The sequence below is a fragment of the Alnus glutinosa genome, chromosome 12 (assembly GCF_958979055.1).
Source record: "Alnus glutinosa chromosome 12, dhAlnGlut1.1, whole genome shotgun sequence".
NCBI lineage: Eukaryota > Viridiplantae > Streptophyta > Magnoliopsida > Fagales > Betulaceae > Alnus > Alnus glutinosa.
Window position 1 is genome coordinate 23,698,719 of NC_084897.1, and position 19,029 is coordinate 23,717,747.

At 36.6% G+C, this 19,029-nt stretch overlaps 2 protein-coding genes and 1 long non-coding RNA gene across 5 annotated transcripts; 2 read left to right on the plus strand and 1 right to left on the minus strand.

Moving 5' to 3' along the window:
- The first annotated feature begins 1,875 nt into the window (after positions 1-1,875).
- On the plus strand, positions 1,876-3,261 carry LOC133850992 (uncharacterized). The gene is made up of 2 exons (XM_062287279.1): positions 1,876-2,775; positions 2,867-3,261. The coding sequence occupies exons 1-2, from the start codon at positions 2,059-2,061 to the stop codon at positions 2,870-2,872; spliced, it is 723 nt and encodes a 240-aa protein (XP_062143263.1). The 5' UTR covers positions 1,876-2,058; the 3' UTR covers positions 2,873-3,261.
- A 4,840-nt stretch (positions 3,262-8,101) lies between these two features.
- LOC133883039 (putative pentatricopeptide repeat-containing protein At1g12700, mitochondrial) lies at positions 8,102-11,647 on the minus strand. 3 transcript variants are annotated; one of them, XM_062322218.1, is made up of 3 exons: positions 9,161-11,647; positions 8,686-8,860; positions 8,102-8,470 (listed from the first exon to the last, which is right to left on the minus strand). In XM_062322218.1, exon 1 carries the CDS (start codon positions 11,557-11,559, stop codon positions 9,373-9,375), a length of 2,187 nt encoding a protein of 728 aa, XP_062178202.1. In that variant the 5' UTR covers positions 11,560-11,647; the 3' UTR covers positions 8,102-8,470; positions 8,686-8,860; positions 9,161-9,372. The 3 variants fall into 3 exon arrangements, with proteins under 3 accessions (XP_062178202.1, XP_062178203.1, XP_062178201.1); XM_062322219.1 differs by lacking the exon at positions 8,686-8,860; XM_062322217.1 differs by having other exon boundaries at positions 8,102-8,860.
- A 3,589-nt stretch (positions 11,648-15,236) lies between these two features.
- Positions 15,237-15,821, plus strand: LOC133852742 (uncharacterized). The gene is made up of 2 exons (XR_009895971.1): positions 15,237-15,343; positions 15,421-15,821. It is a non-coding gene; the product is annotated as an uncharacterized LOC133852742 (long non-coding RNA).
- Positions 15,822-19,029: the final 3,208 nt, after the last annotated feature.

Genomic DNA, 19,029 nt, shown 5'->3' on the forward strand with positions numbered 1-19,029 from the left:
GTCTGGCGCTATCTTTGGAACCTCCAAGTTCCAAACCCGGTTAAAATGTTTTTGTGGCGTGCTTGCAATGATATCCTCCCTACTAGGAAGAATCTTCTTAGACGAAGGGTGATTGAAGATGGCAAATGCCCTTGGTTTAATCTAGAAGAGGAAACTACAGCCCATGCAATTTGGTACTGCCCAGCGGCCAAGGATGTGTGGAATGTAGGCCACTCTATCTTCCAAAAATGTGCCTTTGTTGGTCTTTCTTTTATGGAAATTTTCCAGCTTTGCCTAAACTGGTTCAACAGGGATGAAATGGATTACTTTGGAGCTATTGCCAGACGGATTTGGCTGAGGCGAAATGAATTGATTTTTGAGGGTGTTGTTGAACATCCAAACAAGTCTCATGCAAGTGCTATTGCTGTGGTGGATGATTTCAAAAGATGCCTCAAAAGTGTTGAAGAGGCAAATCAGCTTGACCAGTTTGATGTTCGAGTCCATCCTTGCTGGAAGACACCACCGGAAGGCATTATCAAAGTAAATTTTGATGCGGCTATCAACAAGAAAACAAATTTAATGGGAATGGGCGTGATTGCAAGGGACTTCATGGGAAACCTGTTGGGAGCAAAACGTTTGTCTAAATCTATGCTTATTGATGCCCACACTGCAGAGTTAATGGCTGCTTCTCATGCTGTTTTTATAAAAGGATCAAGTAATGCTAAAAACGGATTTCCTAATATTATTCTAGAAGTGATATTTTTTACTAAAATGAACGTAATCTTAAAACATACTTCATCATTACAAATATGAGCATTAAGTATTTTATATTTTATATTTAATCTTGTTCCACTAGCTTGATGCAATTTTTCAGTAGTTTTTTCATAATATTTTGTAGGTATAATTCCTTCTTAGATACAATTCATATATGCGCCTGAATCTAATAATGCTTTAGTTGTAATTTGGAATTTATAGAAGTATGTGTTACATATTTTTTTTTTGTAATTATTCTTCGGTATTTAATCATTTCCTGAAATCATTTTATTTAAATCTAAATTTTTTAATTGAGATCGTAATTCATTAATGTAAGATTCATCATATAGTACTTCTATTTTTGTTTCTTCATGTGATTCTTTTATAGTTAAAATCTCTTTATTATGTTTTGAAGTAGATACATGATTTTATGTTTTAAAAGTATCAATTCTTTTTCACTGCTTTTAGCTTAGAAGTTGGCTTTTTTGATGTAATCTTTGAAGGAGATGCTTTGAATGTCATAAGGGAGGTGAATTCTTCTCCCCCCTACCTTTCTAGAAGTGGCCATTTTATTGAAGGAATCAAGCAGGAAGTGCTTCATCTCAGATCCCACTCTTTTATTCATGTGCCTAGAGCCTTAAACGAGGCAGCCCACACTCTTGCAAAATCAGCAGCCGCTTATTTTTGTGATGATGTTTGGTTAGAAGACATTCCTTCATATATCTTTGATATTGTTACCAAGGATCAAAGAATTCCTAGATCCTAAAATTTATGTATTTTTGGGATCAATTCTTTGTTGTTTAAAGCAAGGCTTGTCTGGCTTAGGGTTTAAGAGGTCTTGTACTCCTTTTCTCTGTACCTTGTCTTTGGGCTCTTCAGTCATTTATAGTAGCAGATGCTACTTGTTCAAAAAAAAGAAAAAAAAAAAAAAGAAGCACATGGTCTAGCCCGTAAGGCTGCTACTCATATGGATGAAAGAGATTTATGATGTAATGTACGGTATAGTTCGTAGAAACTTTTAGTGTCCCTATTAACGTTTTGGGAAAATTGGAAATTTGTAGTTCTGTAGATTAGGCTTTGTGAAATATTTTAGAATTATTTTAGTCTGCACGTGATTATAATCAACAAATAGACTAGAAGAGAAAGAAAATCCAACCTTACTCCAGCCAAACGGCGTCGTACGGAGAAATCCAAATAAAAATACAAAAACCTTGTCCTCGTCGTCGTCTCTTTCTCCTCCCCTCCTCTCTCTCGCCCTCTGCAACCCTAACCCTAACCCTAATTCTAACCCTAACCCTAGAAATCCGAATAACAAATCCCACCCAAATGAACCTCCCAACCGCCAACAGAGGTGGAAGAAAAGAAGCATCGGAGTGCAGCAACTGCGGGTGGACCCACAAGGGAAAGAAAGGGTGGGGCTGGTGGGCCCTCCTCCTCCACCACGTCCGCCTCCGCGGCATTGACCGCGTGCTCTGCACCTCCTGCGTCCTCCGCCTCCACCCCTCCTCCTTCTGCCCGCTCTGCTTCGTATTCTTCGATAATCCCCATTATGCCCCTCCCATGCCAAACAATTCCACCACCGTCCCCTGCTCCAAGTGCTCCTCGCTCGCCCACGCGCGCTGCCTCCCGACCGCCGCCACGCCATCGGCCTCCTACCTCTGCCCCCCCTGCTCCAACCCCAGCTTCTCCTTCTTCGACCTCGACGATACGCAGCGTTTTATGGACGCGAAGCTGGCCTCAGTGCTGCTCTGCGCGGCCAGGATCGCGTCAGCGTCGATGAGCAGGGCGGTGATCGTGGCACGCGCCGACGCGGAGCGGAAGGTGAAGGAGGCCTCGTTCGCGAAGAAGCGCGCCCGTGAGGCGCTGGAGCACCTGGCCATGGTGGAGGCCAGAGAGAAAAACAGCAGGAGGAAGATTGAGAACGAGAACGGCAATGGCAATGGCAATAGCAATGTAAAGATGAAAGCGGAGGTGGTTGATTCAATGCAAAGTAATGGGAATGAGAGGGTGGAGACCAAGCAAAATATTGTCACAAAGATTGAAGTAAGATTTGGGTTTTTAGTCTTTGATTTTTGATCTTCTTTATTGGGTTTTAGTCTCTGATTTTGATTTTCTCATTGGTTGTGAAATGCAGGTATGAAATTGGGGGCTCAAGGAATTGGAATTTCGTCACTCTTTATGGGAATGTGAGTGAGTGATGAGTGAGTTGTTTCTTTCTGCCGGAGCATCATGCATTAGTTTTGTTGCTTTTATTTCTGCTGTAGCCTGTAGGGATTCTAAGAATTATGTGACTGATACGTAGGTTGTTCCCGATTGTAACTTTGTGCACATTGTTGTTATTGTTAGCCAGGGTACAGAGATATTTTCCAATTTTCCATTTTTTTTTTTTTATTTGTGGGTAAAAAGGATGCAGATGTCATTCTTTGTAGTGAAATAATGGAATGTATTTTTTCCTGTAAATGAGTAGTCCACATGTTTGCTGATGTGGGTTTTTGCAATTGATCTCAATGGTATGAGAGCTTGAAAGAATTTGCTTCTTGTGAGTAATGCTCTGAGTCCTGTACGTTTTAATGTCAGAGAAATATCACACTCAATGAAAATGCTGCTTGCTGTTGTTTATGAAGGTTGAACAATTTTGTAAGTTCATTAAAGAATGATTCGTAAGTATTGCTATCCTTTGTTCATTAGCTGTTTGTCCCGACTTGTTGTAGATCTTTTCCATATTGTTATTTTGAGTAATGGACAAACTGCAAGAAGGGATTGTTTGAAGTTACTTCTCTCATGGCAGCTTGAAGCATCTCAGGTCATATTGAACACCATCTCAAACATCTAGAGAACTTTTGAAGCTAACTCTCTCTCTCTCTGCTTACTTCTTTCCCTGTTTTCTAGGCTAAATAATTTCTTTCTCAAAAGAAACAACAAAGTGCTGCAATTCCTAGATACACCATTTGTGTCATGCTCAAATATTGGTTAATGCCATCTTTTTTTCTTCATTCTCATATCATTATGTAGCCTATCATTGTGATTGACAAAGAATAAATAAACAAAAACAAATTGACTTGCATATGAACAGTTATACGGTTTTGTACCTCAGAGCCTCCCCTACATGTTTCTATCTATCTTGAGGAAACAAGCCCGGGCTGTAATTTGCTGGCTATGGCGCCTAGCAACCATTTTTGTACTTCGATGAATCGATCTACCGTATAACGCAGTGCATCCGCTCTATTGGTGATCTCAGTGTGACTCAGCCAATCAACTCTCTTGTTGGTTTGAGCTCCGGGCCCTTCGTTTCTATACTCAGCAAAGGTCACATTTTGTATTCCATAGTTGTTGGTAAACCATCCCTGTGGATTAATTAAATCTCCCAGCAATGATTCCATTACGATTGTTCTTGAATATTTCTCCACTGCCATGCCCAAGTAAACACCATTCTTCAGTTTTTCAGGGAAGTAAGATTCGTCTGCATTGATAGTGCAGTTGTGGATCACAAAACCAGTGTTTTCACGCTTATCACTCCTGGCTTGCAAAGCTATGACGTTTGCCACCGGTTCAGAAGGCTGTGTCACAATGATTTTGGAGTGTTTGATTACAAGTGCAGCGTCACCTTTGATGATGTTTGTGACGCCATAGATTTCACAACCGTGGAAGATTTGGCGATGCGCTAATGCATATATGTTTGATGTTGTACCATTTATTCTGCAATTGAAGAAGGCTGCTTTATCAGACTGGACTTTTACAGCCGCCATGGAATTTCCACTGCTTTTTTCTGGGGTTTTGATTCCAATAGCCGCGCAAACAAATCCCTTGCCGATTGCCGCTGTAACAAGATAGGGAAATTTAGTGCGTTAAACAATGAGAAGAAAAATGGAGCTTATATTGGGTTTATTTTTAGACACATATTCTGGTTAATTCTGTTCAATTTCTCTTTCAGGAACTCACATAAAGTTGCTCTCCTATACGCAGTCCCTTCGACATCTCTTCCAGAGATAATGGTTTCATCAACCCCATCGCCATACATGAACACCATGGTCTTATTCTTGGCGATGATGACGTTCTCCTCGTACACCCCGGACATTACGTAGATGAAATATCGTCCTTTGAAGCCGTCTGGATATGCATCAAGAGCGGCAGTGATGCTTCCATAATCCCCACTTCCATCTTTGGCCACAACAGCATTGGGTGACTGCCCAACCTCGTGAGTCTGCAAGAGTTTGCGCTTCTCTGCTGAGAGTCGTTGATCTGGATATCCATCATTTTCGATGCCCTGATCTTCATCTGTTCTTCTCCGAGGCGTCGCTGCAGGCTTTGCCTCAAAATCGTCGTTCGGAAAATTCTCGTAAATTATAGCCAAGACAATGCTTGCAAGCTCTTTCGACTTCTGCAAACCTCGATCCATATCAGATGTGGAATGAGACTCGTTTAATCCCTCAAGACACGCTCTTTGGTATGAGATGACGGCGCTCAAGCTGCTTCTAGCATCACCTACATCTACCACTGGAATCCGTACGGACTGTAGCTCCTCAATGCATAGCCCTATCAACTCGATGCAATCTTCAAACGCCATTTTCTCTCTTTGATGATCATGATCCGCAATCGCGTCAGCATCAACTTTTGCCTTCTTCATTGCAACTGTCATTTCTACAATAGTAGCATTGGCTGCGGCTCTTAAATAGGTTTCCACTCCGGCGGCAGTGCCCACAGGTTGTAAGCTAGCCATGCAAGATTCCGTGTAATCAGTACGTTTACAAATAGCATCAACGGTCACATTCCTCGGGTTTCTTGGGTTTCCCGGGGCAGTACCCTTGTTATCTATTCCGGCAACAACGGCGATGACAACTGCTGCAATTACTATAAGAGAGGCCCCCATTATGATCATGTTAGTCAGCAAGTCATCTGGCGTTATTTCCTCCTCATCATATTGTGCCATTAGCAAGGACGTACGTACACAGAAAATTTATCTCTCTTTCTCGATCTTAATTATGATGATACCGGAGATCGATGTTTGGATAATCGGGTAATCGAATCTCTAGCTAGTTTTTTGTATGCGTCAAATAAGCCTGGGGCCTCACGAAAGCAACGAAAATCATATACTGTCGGTAACAGTATTTTGTTGGAAACCTCCTTAATAATAATAGGCTTAACATCTTATTACTCACTCTTAAGTCTTAACTGAATAAACAAACATGCAAGCATTTTAATTAATTTTCACATCATTTTTTAAAATATATATAAAAATCACATGCTCTAATTAATTGACTGGAACTTTGTCCATAATCATTCTAGAAAGATGATGCCTAGTATGATAAATAAATTCTTGAAAAAGAAGAGAACTTTTATGTCCAAATCTCAACGGCGTCGGACTCTTCTCAAGGAAAAAAAAAATCAATATAATTTGTTTTTAAAAAAAAGTTTACATACTTCTTTTAAATTACTACCAAATCGACAATGTCTCCCAAATTTTTTTTTAAAAAAAAAAAAAAAAAAAAAAAATAATAATAATAATTAATTAATTATCAATGTCTCCAAAACTAGCAAAAAGACAAAAATGACCTTTATATATTTTCAATAAAACAAAAATACTCTTATAAATTCAAAAAAAAAAAAAAAAACTTTTTTTTTTCAAAATAATAAAAATAGAATGGTAGTCTAAACGATATGTAGACTTTACCCCATTTTTTATATATATGGATAATTGCACCGTTGGTCCCTGTAGTATGCCATAATTATTTTTCACTCCCTATGGTTTAAAAAGTTCATGAGAGGTCCCTATGGTATACAATAATTACGTTTTACTCCCTGGATCGATTTTCCGTTCACAATTTTGACGGAATTTGTTAGTCCTACACGTCAACGACACGTGTCCATCTTAATAAAAAAAAATACAAATTTATTAAAAAATACATAAATAAACTTATTTTTTAAAAAAAAAAAACAAAAAAAAAAAAAGAAGAAGAAGAAGAAAAAAGGGCAGGCTTGGGGTGGCTGGGCCACCCCCGACCACTAGGGTGGCCGCGCGCCACCCCCAGTGGCCGGGGATCTAGGGGTGGCCCGATGGCCACCCCCGGCCACTTGGGGTGGCCGTGCTCCACCCCTGGCCACTGGCGTGGCTGCGCGCCACCCCAGGCAGCCTCTGGGGGTGGCCGCGCGCCACCCCCTTGCCCCCATTTTTCTTTTTTCTTTTTTCTTTTTTTTTTCTTTTTTTTTCTTTTTTATTTTTATTTTTTAAAAAAATAAGTATTTTTATTTATTTTTTAATAAATTTATATTATTTTATTAAGATTGGACATGTCAGCGCCACGTGTCACCAATAATATGACGACACGTGGCGCTGATGTGGCATTTGACAAAATCTGTTAAAAATTTTAACAGAATTTGACGACAGGGATCGATCTGTAATTATTGCATACCACAAGGATCTCCCATTCACTTTTTAAACCATAGGGAGTGAAAAATAATTATGGCATACCACAGGGACCAATGGTGCAATTATCCATTATATATATATATATATATATATATATATATATATATATATATATTGGCATGTTTAATAATTTAAAATTCGATTTGTTTAAATTGGCCTCCTCTCTATGCTACTATAATTTGATTAAATTTATTTCTTTTTGTTTTTGTTTAATTGGTTTTTGATAAGTTTTGATCCACGTCAACTTAAATCGTCTCCCCACAACCTCAAATCCTAAAGACACTTTGTGAGGACAAAGTTGTCATTGTCAATTATCAAGCTTTACCTATTAACACACTTTTTTTTTTTTTCCCTAAGCATAGTTAACATAGTTTAACTGTGTCGGACAGACTTGTTGGAATATTAATTAAATGATTAAATTCATTCATTTTTATCGGCTTAAATTTGTAGAACAAGCGATGATTTAACATAATATCAAAATTCACTAAACATATCGTGTCAACTGGAGTAAAAAATAACATTACTCTTTATAAATATTGATATTGAACAAGATCGGCGTTTTTCTCTCTTTTTAAAAAAAATATGTTAAATGTCTAGCATTTCTCGGGAAGCAATGCAAGCCATCTAGAGGTTGGCATGGACACCTCCTGGCTCTTGCACCTAAAAGAAAAGGGAAGGGATGTAGGTCCTAGGGTTAAATTTAACAATGAAAACCAGGAGGTGAAAAATAATACTCTAAATAAAGAGACATTTAACCTAAAAAGTCAAGGTAAAAAATATAGTAGTATAGTGTATACACTTCCATTAATGCACTGAATGATACAGAACATGCTTTATTTCCATGATTGAAGGAAAATCGAAACTTTCTTTGTTAAAATTTTTGTTGTCTTTTGCTTTTTCTTTTCAAATAAAAATTATTAACAACCCAAACACAAAACACTCGTAAAAACACAAAAATAATTTTTACTTTTATGTCCTATCAAAATAGTTTATCAAATAAAAAACAAATTAACAGAGTAGTTTGAATACCCAACATATAATGATGACCTCTTCCCCTTTTTCACTTTGTTTTTACAGTAACTATATACAACATAGTAGTAAACCACTCGGCTATCTCTCAAATTCCTGTCACTGACTAGTGCTGTCTTCACCAATTCTCCCCACGGGGTTGAAACAGCAGAAGCAATGTATCAAACACATCTCGTAATACATGCTTGGTCCAAATCCATTCATCTAATTCCTAAGTAGCCTTGAACTCTAAATTTCAAAGAGCTTCACAGAAAAGCTAGCCCATGCATTAGCTCTTGTCTACACCTGCCCAAAATAAAATTGACACCTTAGTACTCCTTTTAACATCTTCTATGGCAGAAGAAAGACATTTGCACTAGTAACTTGAATGCTAAATAGAAGTGAATCAGTTTGTCTATTAGTATATTGTCAGTAACTTCAGCTACTATCTTGTCCATTAGATTTGAAAATCTGTGGACAATAGCTTGGCTGAAAAAGGGCAATCCCTACATTGCATGCACCCTTAATTTCCCTTCTTCAAATCTCAATTATTCATTAATTATTTGTACATTTCATCCTCCTCAACCAACCGAAAATGCCACTCTTCTCTGTGTTTAGAGACAAGTTGATGCCCCCAAGAACTCCTTAGTGGTTGATACCTCTGCTCAATAGGATTACAGCAACAAAGCAAGTCATCTGCAAGGCATACATCAGTGGGATTAAGTTTCCCATTTCCCCCCAAAAAAAAAAAGAGGGGGGATGGGCAAAAAAAGAACAGGGTAGACTCTTCTGCATTCAAGAGGAATTAAAATCTGTAATCTTACAAGTATGAATAGACAGACATGCAAGAATAAATAAGAACAACAACAAAGAAGCAGCATAGTGATGAACTTATCATATTTTATCATTTCTGAAGATTTTCTTGCTCAAAGTACATTCGGAAGTACACAAGTGCGCTGCATATCTTAGAGATCAAAAGATGAATTTACTGCTAACCTGGAATGCCAGTAATCACATTCCACAAAAAGACCATTTGTCACAGAATTCCACCATAGACACGAACTAGGTCTGAAAGCAGTTTCAATCCCTCATGTTCCTGATGAGTTGGAGAGAAAATCTATAATCATGAAATTGTGAGTCAGAGTATCATTTGCCAGGGAACTGGGCCTTCAGCTGATCAAAATGCTATTCTTAGAAAAGTGGGTACATCACGTATTTCCGAAGCCCTCAGCTAGTATGTTACTAACAGCATCTTGTGCGGTGGAATTCTCATAGGCAAATGCCCCCCTGTCCCCTTCCTCTCTAGAAACAGAGCCAATCAACAATCCATGAGTAGTAGAATCCGGTACCCAACCTTTTTCCAACATCAAATCCAATAAATGACATGCTTCACGTTTATTACCCTCTTTCCAGAAGCCATTAATCAGCATATTGTAAATTGCTGGATTTAGAATTTCAGAATTACAAATAAGTTTATCGATCGAACTTGAAACCATACACAACTGAGAATGGTTTGCTATACATAAAAGTAGATCAAATAGTCTTTCAGAATCAGGTACCAAACCCTCATTAACCATCATGTTAAAAAAGAATACACAATCCTTGATTCGATTCTGTGAACTCATGCTTTGTATGAGGATGCTATATACTTCCAGATCAAGACTGCAACCTTCTATCAGCATTTGTGAGAGAACTACTAACACATCTTTTGCCTTGGCCAGTTTAGACAACTCGAGCATAATTGTAGTGTAAGTTGCATTACTACACGAAGTACCAGAATAATAAGCTAACTGCAGTAAATTTATCACTTCATCGACCTTTTCTGTGGCACAAACACCCTTGATCAACATATCAAAGGAGGAAGACTGAAGAGAGCATCTATTACTAGACATATAGCAAAACACTTCAGCAGCCTCTAGTGTTCTTTCCTCCCGACATAGGCCTTCAACTAGCTCAGAATAAGAAATAGAGTCCAAAACCCAGCAATTAGCACGAATCTTGTGAAATAGCTTCAATGCATCTCCATACTTGTTCAATCTACAGTTGCCAATAACTAATGCCAAGTAGGTGGCACAGTCAGGAATATATGGAGAGACAATCATTTTCCCTAGAAGTTCAAATGCTTTCCTGATCCTTGCATTCTCGCAAAGCCATCTGATAAGAATATTCCAAGAGTCACAGTTGGCTATGTTCCTCTCAGACATTTTCTCAAGTAGACCTTTTGCCAGGGAAAATTTACCAGCACGGCAGCAACCTTCAAGCAATGCATTGTGTGGTGAAGTTTCAAAAGCATATCTGTCTTCCAAGAATTCTATAGCTTCATTTATTTTCCCTAATTTACATAAAACATTTATCATATCCAACAACACATTATTAGACGGCTTTATTTCACCGTCTATCATCTCTTTGAAAATGCTCATCGCATCATCCAGCCAAAGGTTCTCACACAGACACCGTATTAGAGCCTCACAAATGAATGAATCAGGAACAAAATTAGAAGCTCTCATCAATCTAAACAACCTAATTCCCTCCTCAGGCTTATTTTCCCTACAAAATAAAGGTATTGTGCAGGTATAGAAACTCAAACCAGGCTGACACCTAAGTTCAGACATTTCACCTAAAACAATAACAGCTTCATCTACTCGGCTTTTCTCCACGAGACCCTTTATGACTATCTCAAATGTCCTGCTATTAGGATTACACCCTTTCTTGTTCATTCTCCTAAACTGATCCAAAGCAGACTGAACATTATTTGTCTCAAACAAAGCCTCCAACAAATGATTCAAAGTATCAACAGACGGTACAATTCCTGCTTTCACCATTTCCTTATAAACAAACATTACATCTTGAAATTCTCTCTTCTCATCCACTAGAGCAGCGAGCACGGCATTAAACGTATCTATAGAGGGCTTAAAACCACCCGAATTCATATTAACAATAACCCGTATAGTTTCACTTAGCCTACAATGCTTAACAAAGGTATCAATCAATGCCACAAAAGCCTCCTCAACACCTGGGCACCTATCTTTCACCATATTCTGACAAAACCCCTCCATCTCCTTAACATTTCCAGCCATGCCCAACTTCAAAATTATCCGACAATACGTATCGGCGGTGTGGCAGAACCGTTTTTGGAGGGCAGCCCATTTGAATATCCTCACTGCTGAGTTCAAATCACTGGTATTATCCAAAACCCGGATTAAGTTATCCGGGGAAAGCTTATTCCTTAAAAACTGAAAATTTTGTTCAAAATCCGATGAGTTCGGTGGGTTCTGATTGTTTTCCGGGAAAATTTCGATACTATTAGCGCATGAAACTGAAGAAATGAATGCATTTTGATTGACCCATTTGGGAATTCTCTTGGAAATGGCCAAAGATGAGAGCTTTACAGCCATAAAAGCAGTTCATGAACCCTCTATTTTCTCGGAAAAAAAAAATTTCTCGGAAAATTTAGTAATGTGAAGGAAAATTCAAACGAAGAGGGATTACTGACCTGAGAAGAGATGCAACAGACAGTAAAATACGCAGAGGCTATTGAAGCAGATTGTATCAATGAAAGATTTGCCCTCTTGGATTAATGTTTTATGCGTAGGAAAGCCTGGGTTTTGTTCCTCTGCACCCATTTCATTTGCAGTTTATTACGACTGCCAGCAAAGCTTAGCAGTTAGCAATGCCTTGGCATGTAGAAGTGTAGAACGTTATAATTGGACCAACCAAAATTTAATTAAAAACTCAAAGTTTTTTTTTTTTTTTTTTTTTTTTCATTTTTCTATATTTTTTTATTCTTTAAATCTTTCTATAGTTTATTAAAATAATTTTATATTAATTCTTATTTAGTTAATCTTTTTCTCTCTACCACAATCGCTATCGCGAACCATGCAAAACCTTAAAACTTGTTATTTATTATCATTCCAACACCGCCCCACTTGTTAAAAATCAAAATCTCTCTTTGAAGCTAAACTCAACCCACACTAATACTAGTAGTTTGGATGGCTACATGAAGCCAAAAAAAAGGTCTCATTGTGCTCGCCGCCACCATGCTTATGTCGTTGTGCTCATGTTGAAGAGAGGAGAGAGAGAGTAAATAAAAAAAAATTTGAGCAAAATTATTTGGCTTTGTTGTAGTTGCTAGCTACATTTATCTAGCAACTTCAAATACCGTAGATATAGAGAGTCTAATGTGGGGTGATTTGCACATGTTATGGCCAAATTTTTTCTTGAAAAATCACATGGAGTCTTTGAGTAATGTTAAAAAATACATTTTTATCATATAATTATTTTATAATGTTGATGTGACAGTCCCAACTAATCTTTGGATAAATCATTGTTAAAAACAAAAATTAAATATTTGTTAAAATTGACACATTAGCATTTATAAGACAATTGTAGAATAAAAATATGATGCGATATAAATTACTCTAGACTCCTTGCTAAATTTAGTATGGAAGAAAAGAAATTGAAGTTTTGATAATGTGTAGATGGTGTATGGTTAGAGGGTATTGATGATTGGAGGTGATTGGATAATGAGACAGAAAGTTTGAAGCTTTGAATTGTTTTTGTGTAGTTGAATTCTTCATGAGGTATGGTAATAATGGGTATTTTGGGCTCCTTGGGTGACCCGAAATGATCATGGGAACCTAATTGGGCTGGTTTAATGGGCCCATTATATCTTATTGTTTTGGTAGCGGCAAATATATTGGAAGAAAAAGATTGAAGGATGATTTTTTTTCGCTCTCACAAAAATAATAGATGGGAAAAAGAAGAAGATTGAGAATGAGATAGCATATTAAGCAAACTTTTAAGGTGCGCTGTTCACGTTTTTGTATATTTTATGTCCATTAAAACACTTTTAAACAATATATATATATATATATATATATATATATATATATATATATATATATATATATATATATATATATATATATATATATATATATATATATTTGGATATCTCAAGTCTCTACTTTATCAACACATGCAATTTAGAGGAAATTAGAAGTTCAGGGAGGGGGGTTGTTAATTACTTTAATTACTTTTTATTTATTGAATTCAAATCGTGTCGAGACATAGATATAAGATTATATAAGTTAATTTTAATTCGACTTTTTTAATTAAATACGTTAGACCTCTCAGTCATAACCCATTAATTTTGTATTGAATTCATGTTGAATTTTGCGGGTCGTATAAAAAATCATAAGCCTCTGAATGCATATGGTATTGTGATTTCATAAACAAAAGTATTGATCATGTTTACAAAAAAAATGCAATAAATCAAAGACCAGTCAGTCTGACAGTCATGCAAGCTTATACCATTACGCTCACGAGTAGAATCAATTCGATTTTATACTAAATCACAAAAAATAGATCGTTTGAGACTGCATTTTTAAAAATTATGATTCAAAAACGTAGAAAAATCTGATTTTTCGAATCGCATGCAAAATGTTTTTTTAAAACACAACTTTAAAGCTAAACTGCGATTTTAAAGTCAAAATTATGATTTTACCAAACACTTAACTGTATTTTTAAAAATTATATTTTCAAATCGCACATTTTAAAATCTCTATTTTTAAATTGTGAATTTCAAGGGACACTTAATCTAAGTATTTGACATGCTGGCTCTTTATTCAATCATACCTTGTAGGGCAGACACTGCTTTGAGGAGCTTCATCTTACATTTTTTTAGGGAAAAATACAATTCACCCCTCAAAGTTTGACAACTTTTTCAATTTTCTCAATCTTCTTTCTAGCACTTTAGAAGATAACTCAACTATATATAGTTAACTTTTGATCGAATATTTGTTTAAATTATTCCAATTCCTTCATTTTGGGTGTTTTAACCGGCCTTAGATGAATCAAGATTATTATATCAATTGTGGGTTTTACCATAAAGAAGAGCTGACAGGCATATTAGTTTTGCTAAAAATACTACAATTTACTTGATATTTATCATCCCAATTACTGAAATGTAGACTACATTATATTTATTATGTTTACAAACTGACGTATATGATGACACTCATCGCATTAGACACTCAAATTTAAACTGCTTCGTGACAATTAATTCACATGACATTTATTTTTATAAAATGTGAACTATCATGTGAGTTATAAAAAAATTATAAAAAAAAACTATATAATATTCTCAAAGGCCAAGCTACCCCCATGGTGGCCAAGGGCTGGCTCAGCCACCCTTATTCTTTTGGCCAAAAGGTAGCTCAGGGTGATACTTTGGCCACGGGCAGCCGCCCCCTTTCTTTTTCATTTTTCTTTATTTGTTTAATTTTGATAGTATTATATGTAAATTATGATTATAAAGTTAAGGTATTTGAGTCATTTCAAGTTTTTCAATAAGGTTGACTAACAAAAATAGGGTTTTGGTAAGTAAATGGTTGTTCAATACGATTAGATGGTAAGAGTGTCAGTTCGTAGATGAATATTGACGGAGGTTTATAGTTCATGAGAAAAAGGTAATTACCCATTTTTTCTTACATCGGCATTAAAAGCATATGCATCATCTGTGATATACGTGCACGTAAGGATAATATTTCGACTTGACTAAAATATGTGACAACTGGGACAAGTATCACGATTTTAAGAGGATGATGTGGATGATCGTAAAAAAAAAAATGGATAAAACCTAGACATACGGAAGTATAAGTAGATATTTTGTTTAACGATCGGTTCCACCTATGATATTATTTTAAATCAAAGCGGTTATTTGATAATAACTCTTACCACACACAGGAGTGAGCAAATCCCAGTGAAACCCGCCCCGCCCCGCAGAAACCGCCCCAACCCGCCCCGTAGAGCCCAAAACCCGCACCCATGGTGCGGGTCACGGGGCTTTTTTTGCCCCCCCCCGCGCGGTGCGGGGCGGGTTGCGGGGGGGACCCGTGAATTTTCGCGGGTCCCCGCCCCACCCCGCAGGTTTAAAAAAAAAAAAAAAAAAAAAAAAAAAGAGAAAAGGGGAAAAGAAAGACCTAATCCTAAAATCTCACTTCTCAGTTCTCACTCTTCACCTTCGGTCTTCAGAGAACGGCCCCCATCTGAGGAGCTGCCCACACCACGACGGCCACGCCTAGCTGCCCACGCCGCACCCCACGACGCCCACGTCCAGCTGCCCACGCCCACCGGCCACCACCCACAACGCCGTATGGCCCGCACCCCACGCCCACGGTACGTTCACTACTTCTCTCGGTCTCCTCTTTTCTTCTTTCCTTTTTCTCTAACTAAATAAAATAGTACGTTCTCAGGTGCTCAACAAAGTCGCGAAGTGCTGGCCTGCTGGGTTCCATTGTCTCCACTCGCAAACACCGAGAGAGTGTTGGGTATTTGGTGGATTTTCCTTTCCAAAAGTGGGTTTCAATTGGTTATTGAGTTGTGGGTTAGATTTCAATTGGTTATTGATTAGGCTATATATGTTTGGAGGTTGTATCAGATCGTAAGTCTTTGCTTAGTTGAGAGATTTTATTGGATTCAGATTCTTTGGTGGGTGGGGGGAGGTTTCGACTTGCGGATTGATTTGCAGCACGGGGCATTTGTAAATGTGGTTTTTTGCACTATGATTAGCTACTGTGCTTAGTCTCCCTGATTTGATCGATCTGTTTGTATCGTTTCCATTTCGAGGTTAATTTTAGCTGGTTTGTCAACTATACTTGCTGTTGCATGTCGATATCCTTGCTTTTCTTTTGGGAGCCAGTTGCTTTCCGGCCTGTTCATTCTTTAATATATTTTCTTAAAAAAAAATGTTATTTAATTTATTTCAAACCCGCGGGGATCCCCGCATACCCGCGGATCCCCGCCCCGTTCATACCCGCCCCGCGCCCACCCGCCCCGCACGGGTGCTGGGAATTTTCCGCGGGGCGCGGGTTCCCTTTGGGGAACCCGCACGCCTGCGGGGCGGGGGCAAAAAAAGCCAATCCCCGCCCCCCCCGCCCCATGCTCACCCCTGGTCCACACATCTACTGTATTTAAAAAGGATAGAATAAAATAAAATAATAAAACAATGTTGCTCTCTCTTTCTCCTGCCACTCTTTCTCCCTACTAAAGTTGCTTTATCTTTCTCTTTCTCTTTCTCTTGCCGTCCTTTCACTCCACATTGTATTAAAAACCACTAAATACAAATTTCACAATCCTTTGCCTCTCTCTCGTGTACAATGTAAGGCATTGTACCAAAAAAATTAATATTTAATATAAATAAATAAGTATTTAGAAAATTTAGTGTAGGAAGTTTGTTAATAATAATAATTAAAATAACAAAAATAATTTTTTTAAGCTAAAATTTATAGAAGTTGTTGGGATGCTCTTGCGTTCTTACCTATACAAAAGTAATTGCAGTGCAGTATTTTACATCAAATGAATAAGGGATTAAAAGACAGATTTTACTTCTTGTTTTTTCTTTCTATTATAAATATAAAATGATTTATTTACAACTTTCACACATTCATAAATATATCAAATGAGACTTATCATGCATAAATCATATCCAATATATTTAAGTTACATGAAAATTGTGTGAAAAGGGTAATAAAATAAAGAAATCCCTCACCATAATATATGAATTCATCGTGGACAAAGGTGTGCAACAAGAATTACTCATTATCATAACTGACACACTCTTCTATTGAATTTCTTATAATAACACCTATTTTAATTAACAACGCTTTCTTCATGATATCGAAATAAAATGTGATTCTCATTTGACTTTCTAAAATTCACGTGAAAATCATATTGTTTATTCATTTTATAAAAAAATATATATATGAAAATGGAATCAAGTGAGGTCATCAAACTCAATTTAGAGAAAAAAAAAAAAAAAAAAAAATTGCCCATAAAAATATCCATCATACAATCGTGGCCATTTCAAGGTAAATTTTCATGGCTAAAATATGTTGAAAATTATTTTATGAAAAATTAAGTTTATCTTCAATTTGAATATATGAAAATTTAAGTTTATCTTAAATTTGAATATTTAAACTTATTTCTATTTCTTTTATTACTCTTTGTTCCACATTGAAAAACTATGAGTATTTTGTGTGCTTTATAAGTATTTATCATGCTCTTATACTAGTTAAAATTTTGAGTATATATGTGCTAGTTGCGTCACCTAGTACAAAGCACTGGTCGTCGCACTCATGTCGCTTTAGACGCACTTAGCACACGAGATTATTAATTACGTGTGTATTTTTTCTAATGTGTACAACTACTTTTCTAACAGTAATATTTTTGAATACTTAACTGTTTTTATAAACTTAGAAATATTTTTAAATATTTAACTGTTTTTCTAAATTATCAGAAACTATATTTTATAACCGTTGCTTCAACAGTCAAAAACCGAGTTTTCAATAGTTATAAACTGTATTAAAACTGCTGTAATCTGTTTCTGAAATTTAGATAAAACTATATTTTACTATCATATTTTCGATATTTTTTTTTACTTCTCTTCTTTTTCATCTTTTCTGCTATTACAGAATTTATGAATTCAAAGTGGTGTTTAGAATTTGTAATTTGCACATTACATTTGAGCAATATTATATCCCGATGGTAAACAATAAATTTTAAGTGGAAAATAATATTTATCTTAAAAAAAACAGATTTATATTCACATTACTGCATGTCCATTATTCCTTTTATACAATTTTTATTTTATGTAGTTGTACATCTTTAATTTCCAACAAAATAATGTGTGGGTGTAGTTTCCTTAATACGTTTTTATACAAACACCCCTGTGATATCGATCTCTTCACGTTTTTTGTTCTTCACTTTTCTGCTTTATAGTCCATTTTCCTCTGCCACGGATCAAATGCTGCAGTGATTCTCTGAGATGAACAAAAGCAAGAGAGACGTCAGCGAAGATCAAGAGAGCTTTTAGTATATCTGCCTCTCACCAATAAGACGTAAAAGTTATGGTACAGTACAGAGCATCTCTATCTCTGCCTCTCACCACTTATTATTTACTATAAACTTATTATTTATTTTTATTTATTTCGTAGCTTTTACTTACTTATTTTTTTAATATGAACTTAATATTTATTATCATATCTATTTTTTTTTCTTAATTATTATATTTTATTATTTCTTTATATGTATTCTTCCCTATGGTAATTTGAAAAAGGACAAAAAAAAAAGAGAAAAAAAAAAAATTAAAGAAACGATCTATTTTGCTACAATGAGAAAACGATCTAATGTTTTAATTTTTTTTGTTATTCTAAAAAAAAAAAATTGTAGAAAGAACTTAATGGAATGTGGATAGTAGATGTTCTTTTGGTCAGCTGTTCAAACAAATTGGACTAATTATGTTTGCCTATTGGTTTAGATTTTATGTAGATCCGTGGTTGAAGAAGATGAGTTGTCCTTGGGGTGAATTAATTTGACATGCATTTTACCTTCACATTTTATTACAGTTTGTAAACCAAAAGTAAAATCAAAATTCAAAAGAGCAACGATGCCCATGACCCTCCCTTCTGCCATGCATCTACAACTTGTGACTGTCCTTCCGCGAGAAATTTGACTGATCGTACCAAAGAAATTTTACTCCTGGTAGGATGAAAAAATTAAAAATCATCCGCCTTTACCTTAAAAACCTGCAGCTTTGATTTTTATGTTTACCAAGGGTAAAATGAGAAGTGAAAATAAGAGAACAAGCAAGCTCGTTCAACACGCTCAAACCAAAAGACATGCCATCTGCCAAAAAGCTTGGGCGCTGGACAGTCTTCGTACAACATGCAGGAGGGAACTTAGGGTCCAAGAAGTTGCCAATCCGTTCGTCTTCTCCTTCCCGTACAGGGACCACCCACCACGTTCGTCTTCTCCTTTGAGTTCCGACGCCATGGAGTTGCCGATCCGGCCGTGGAGTTGCCGCC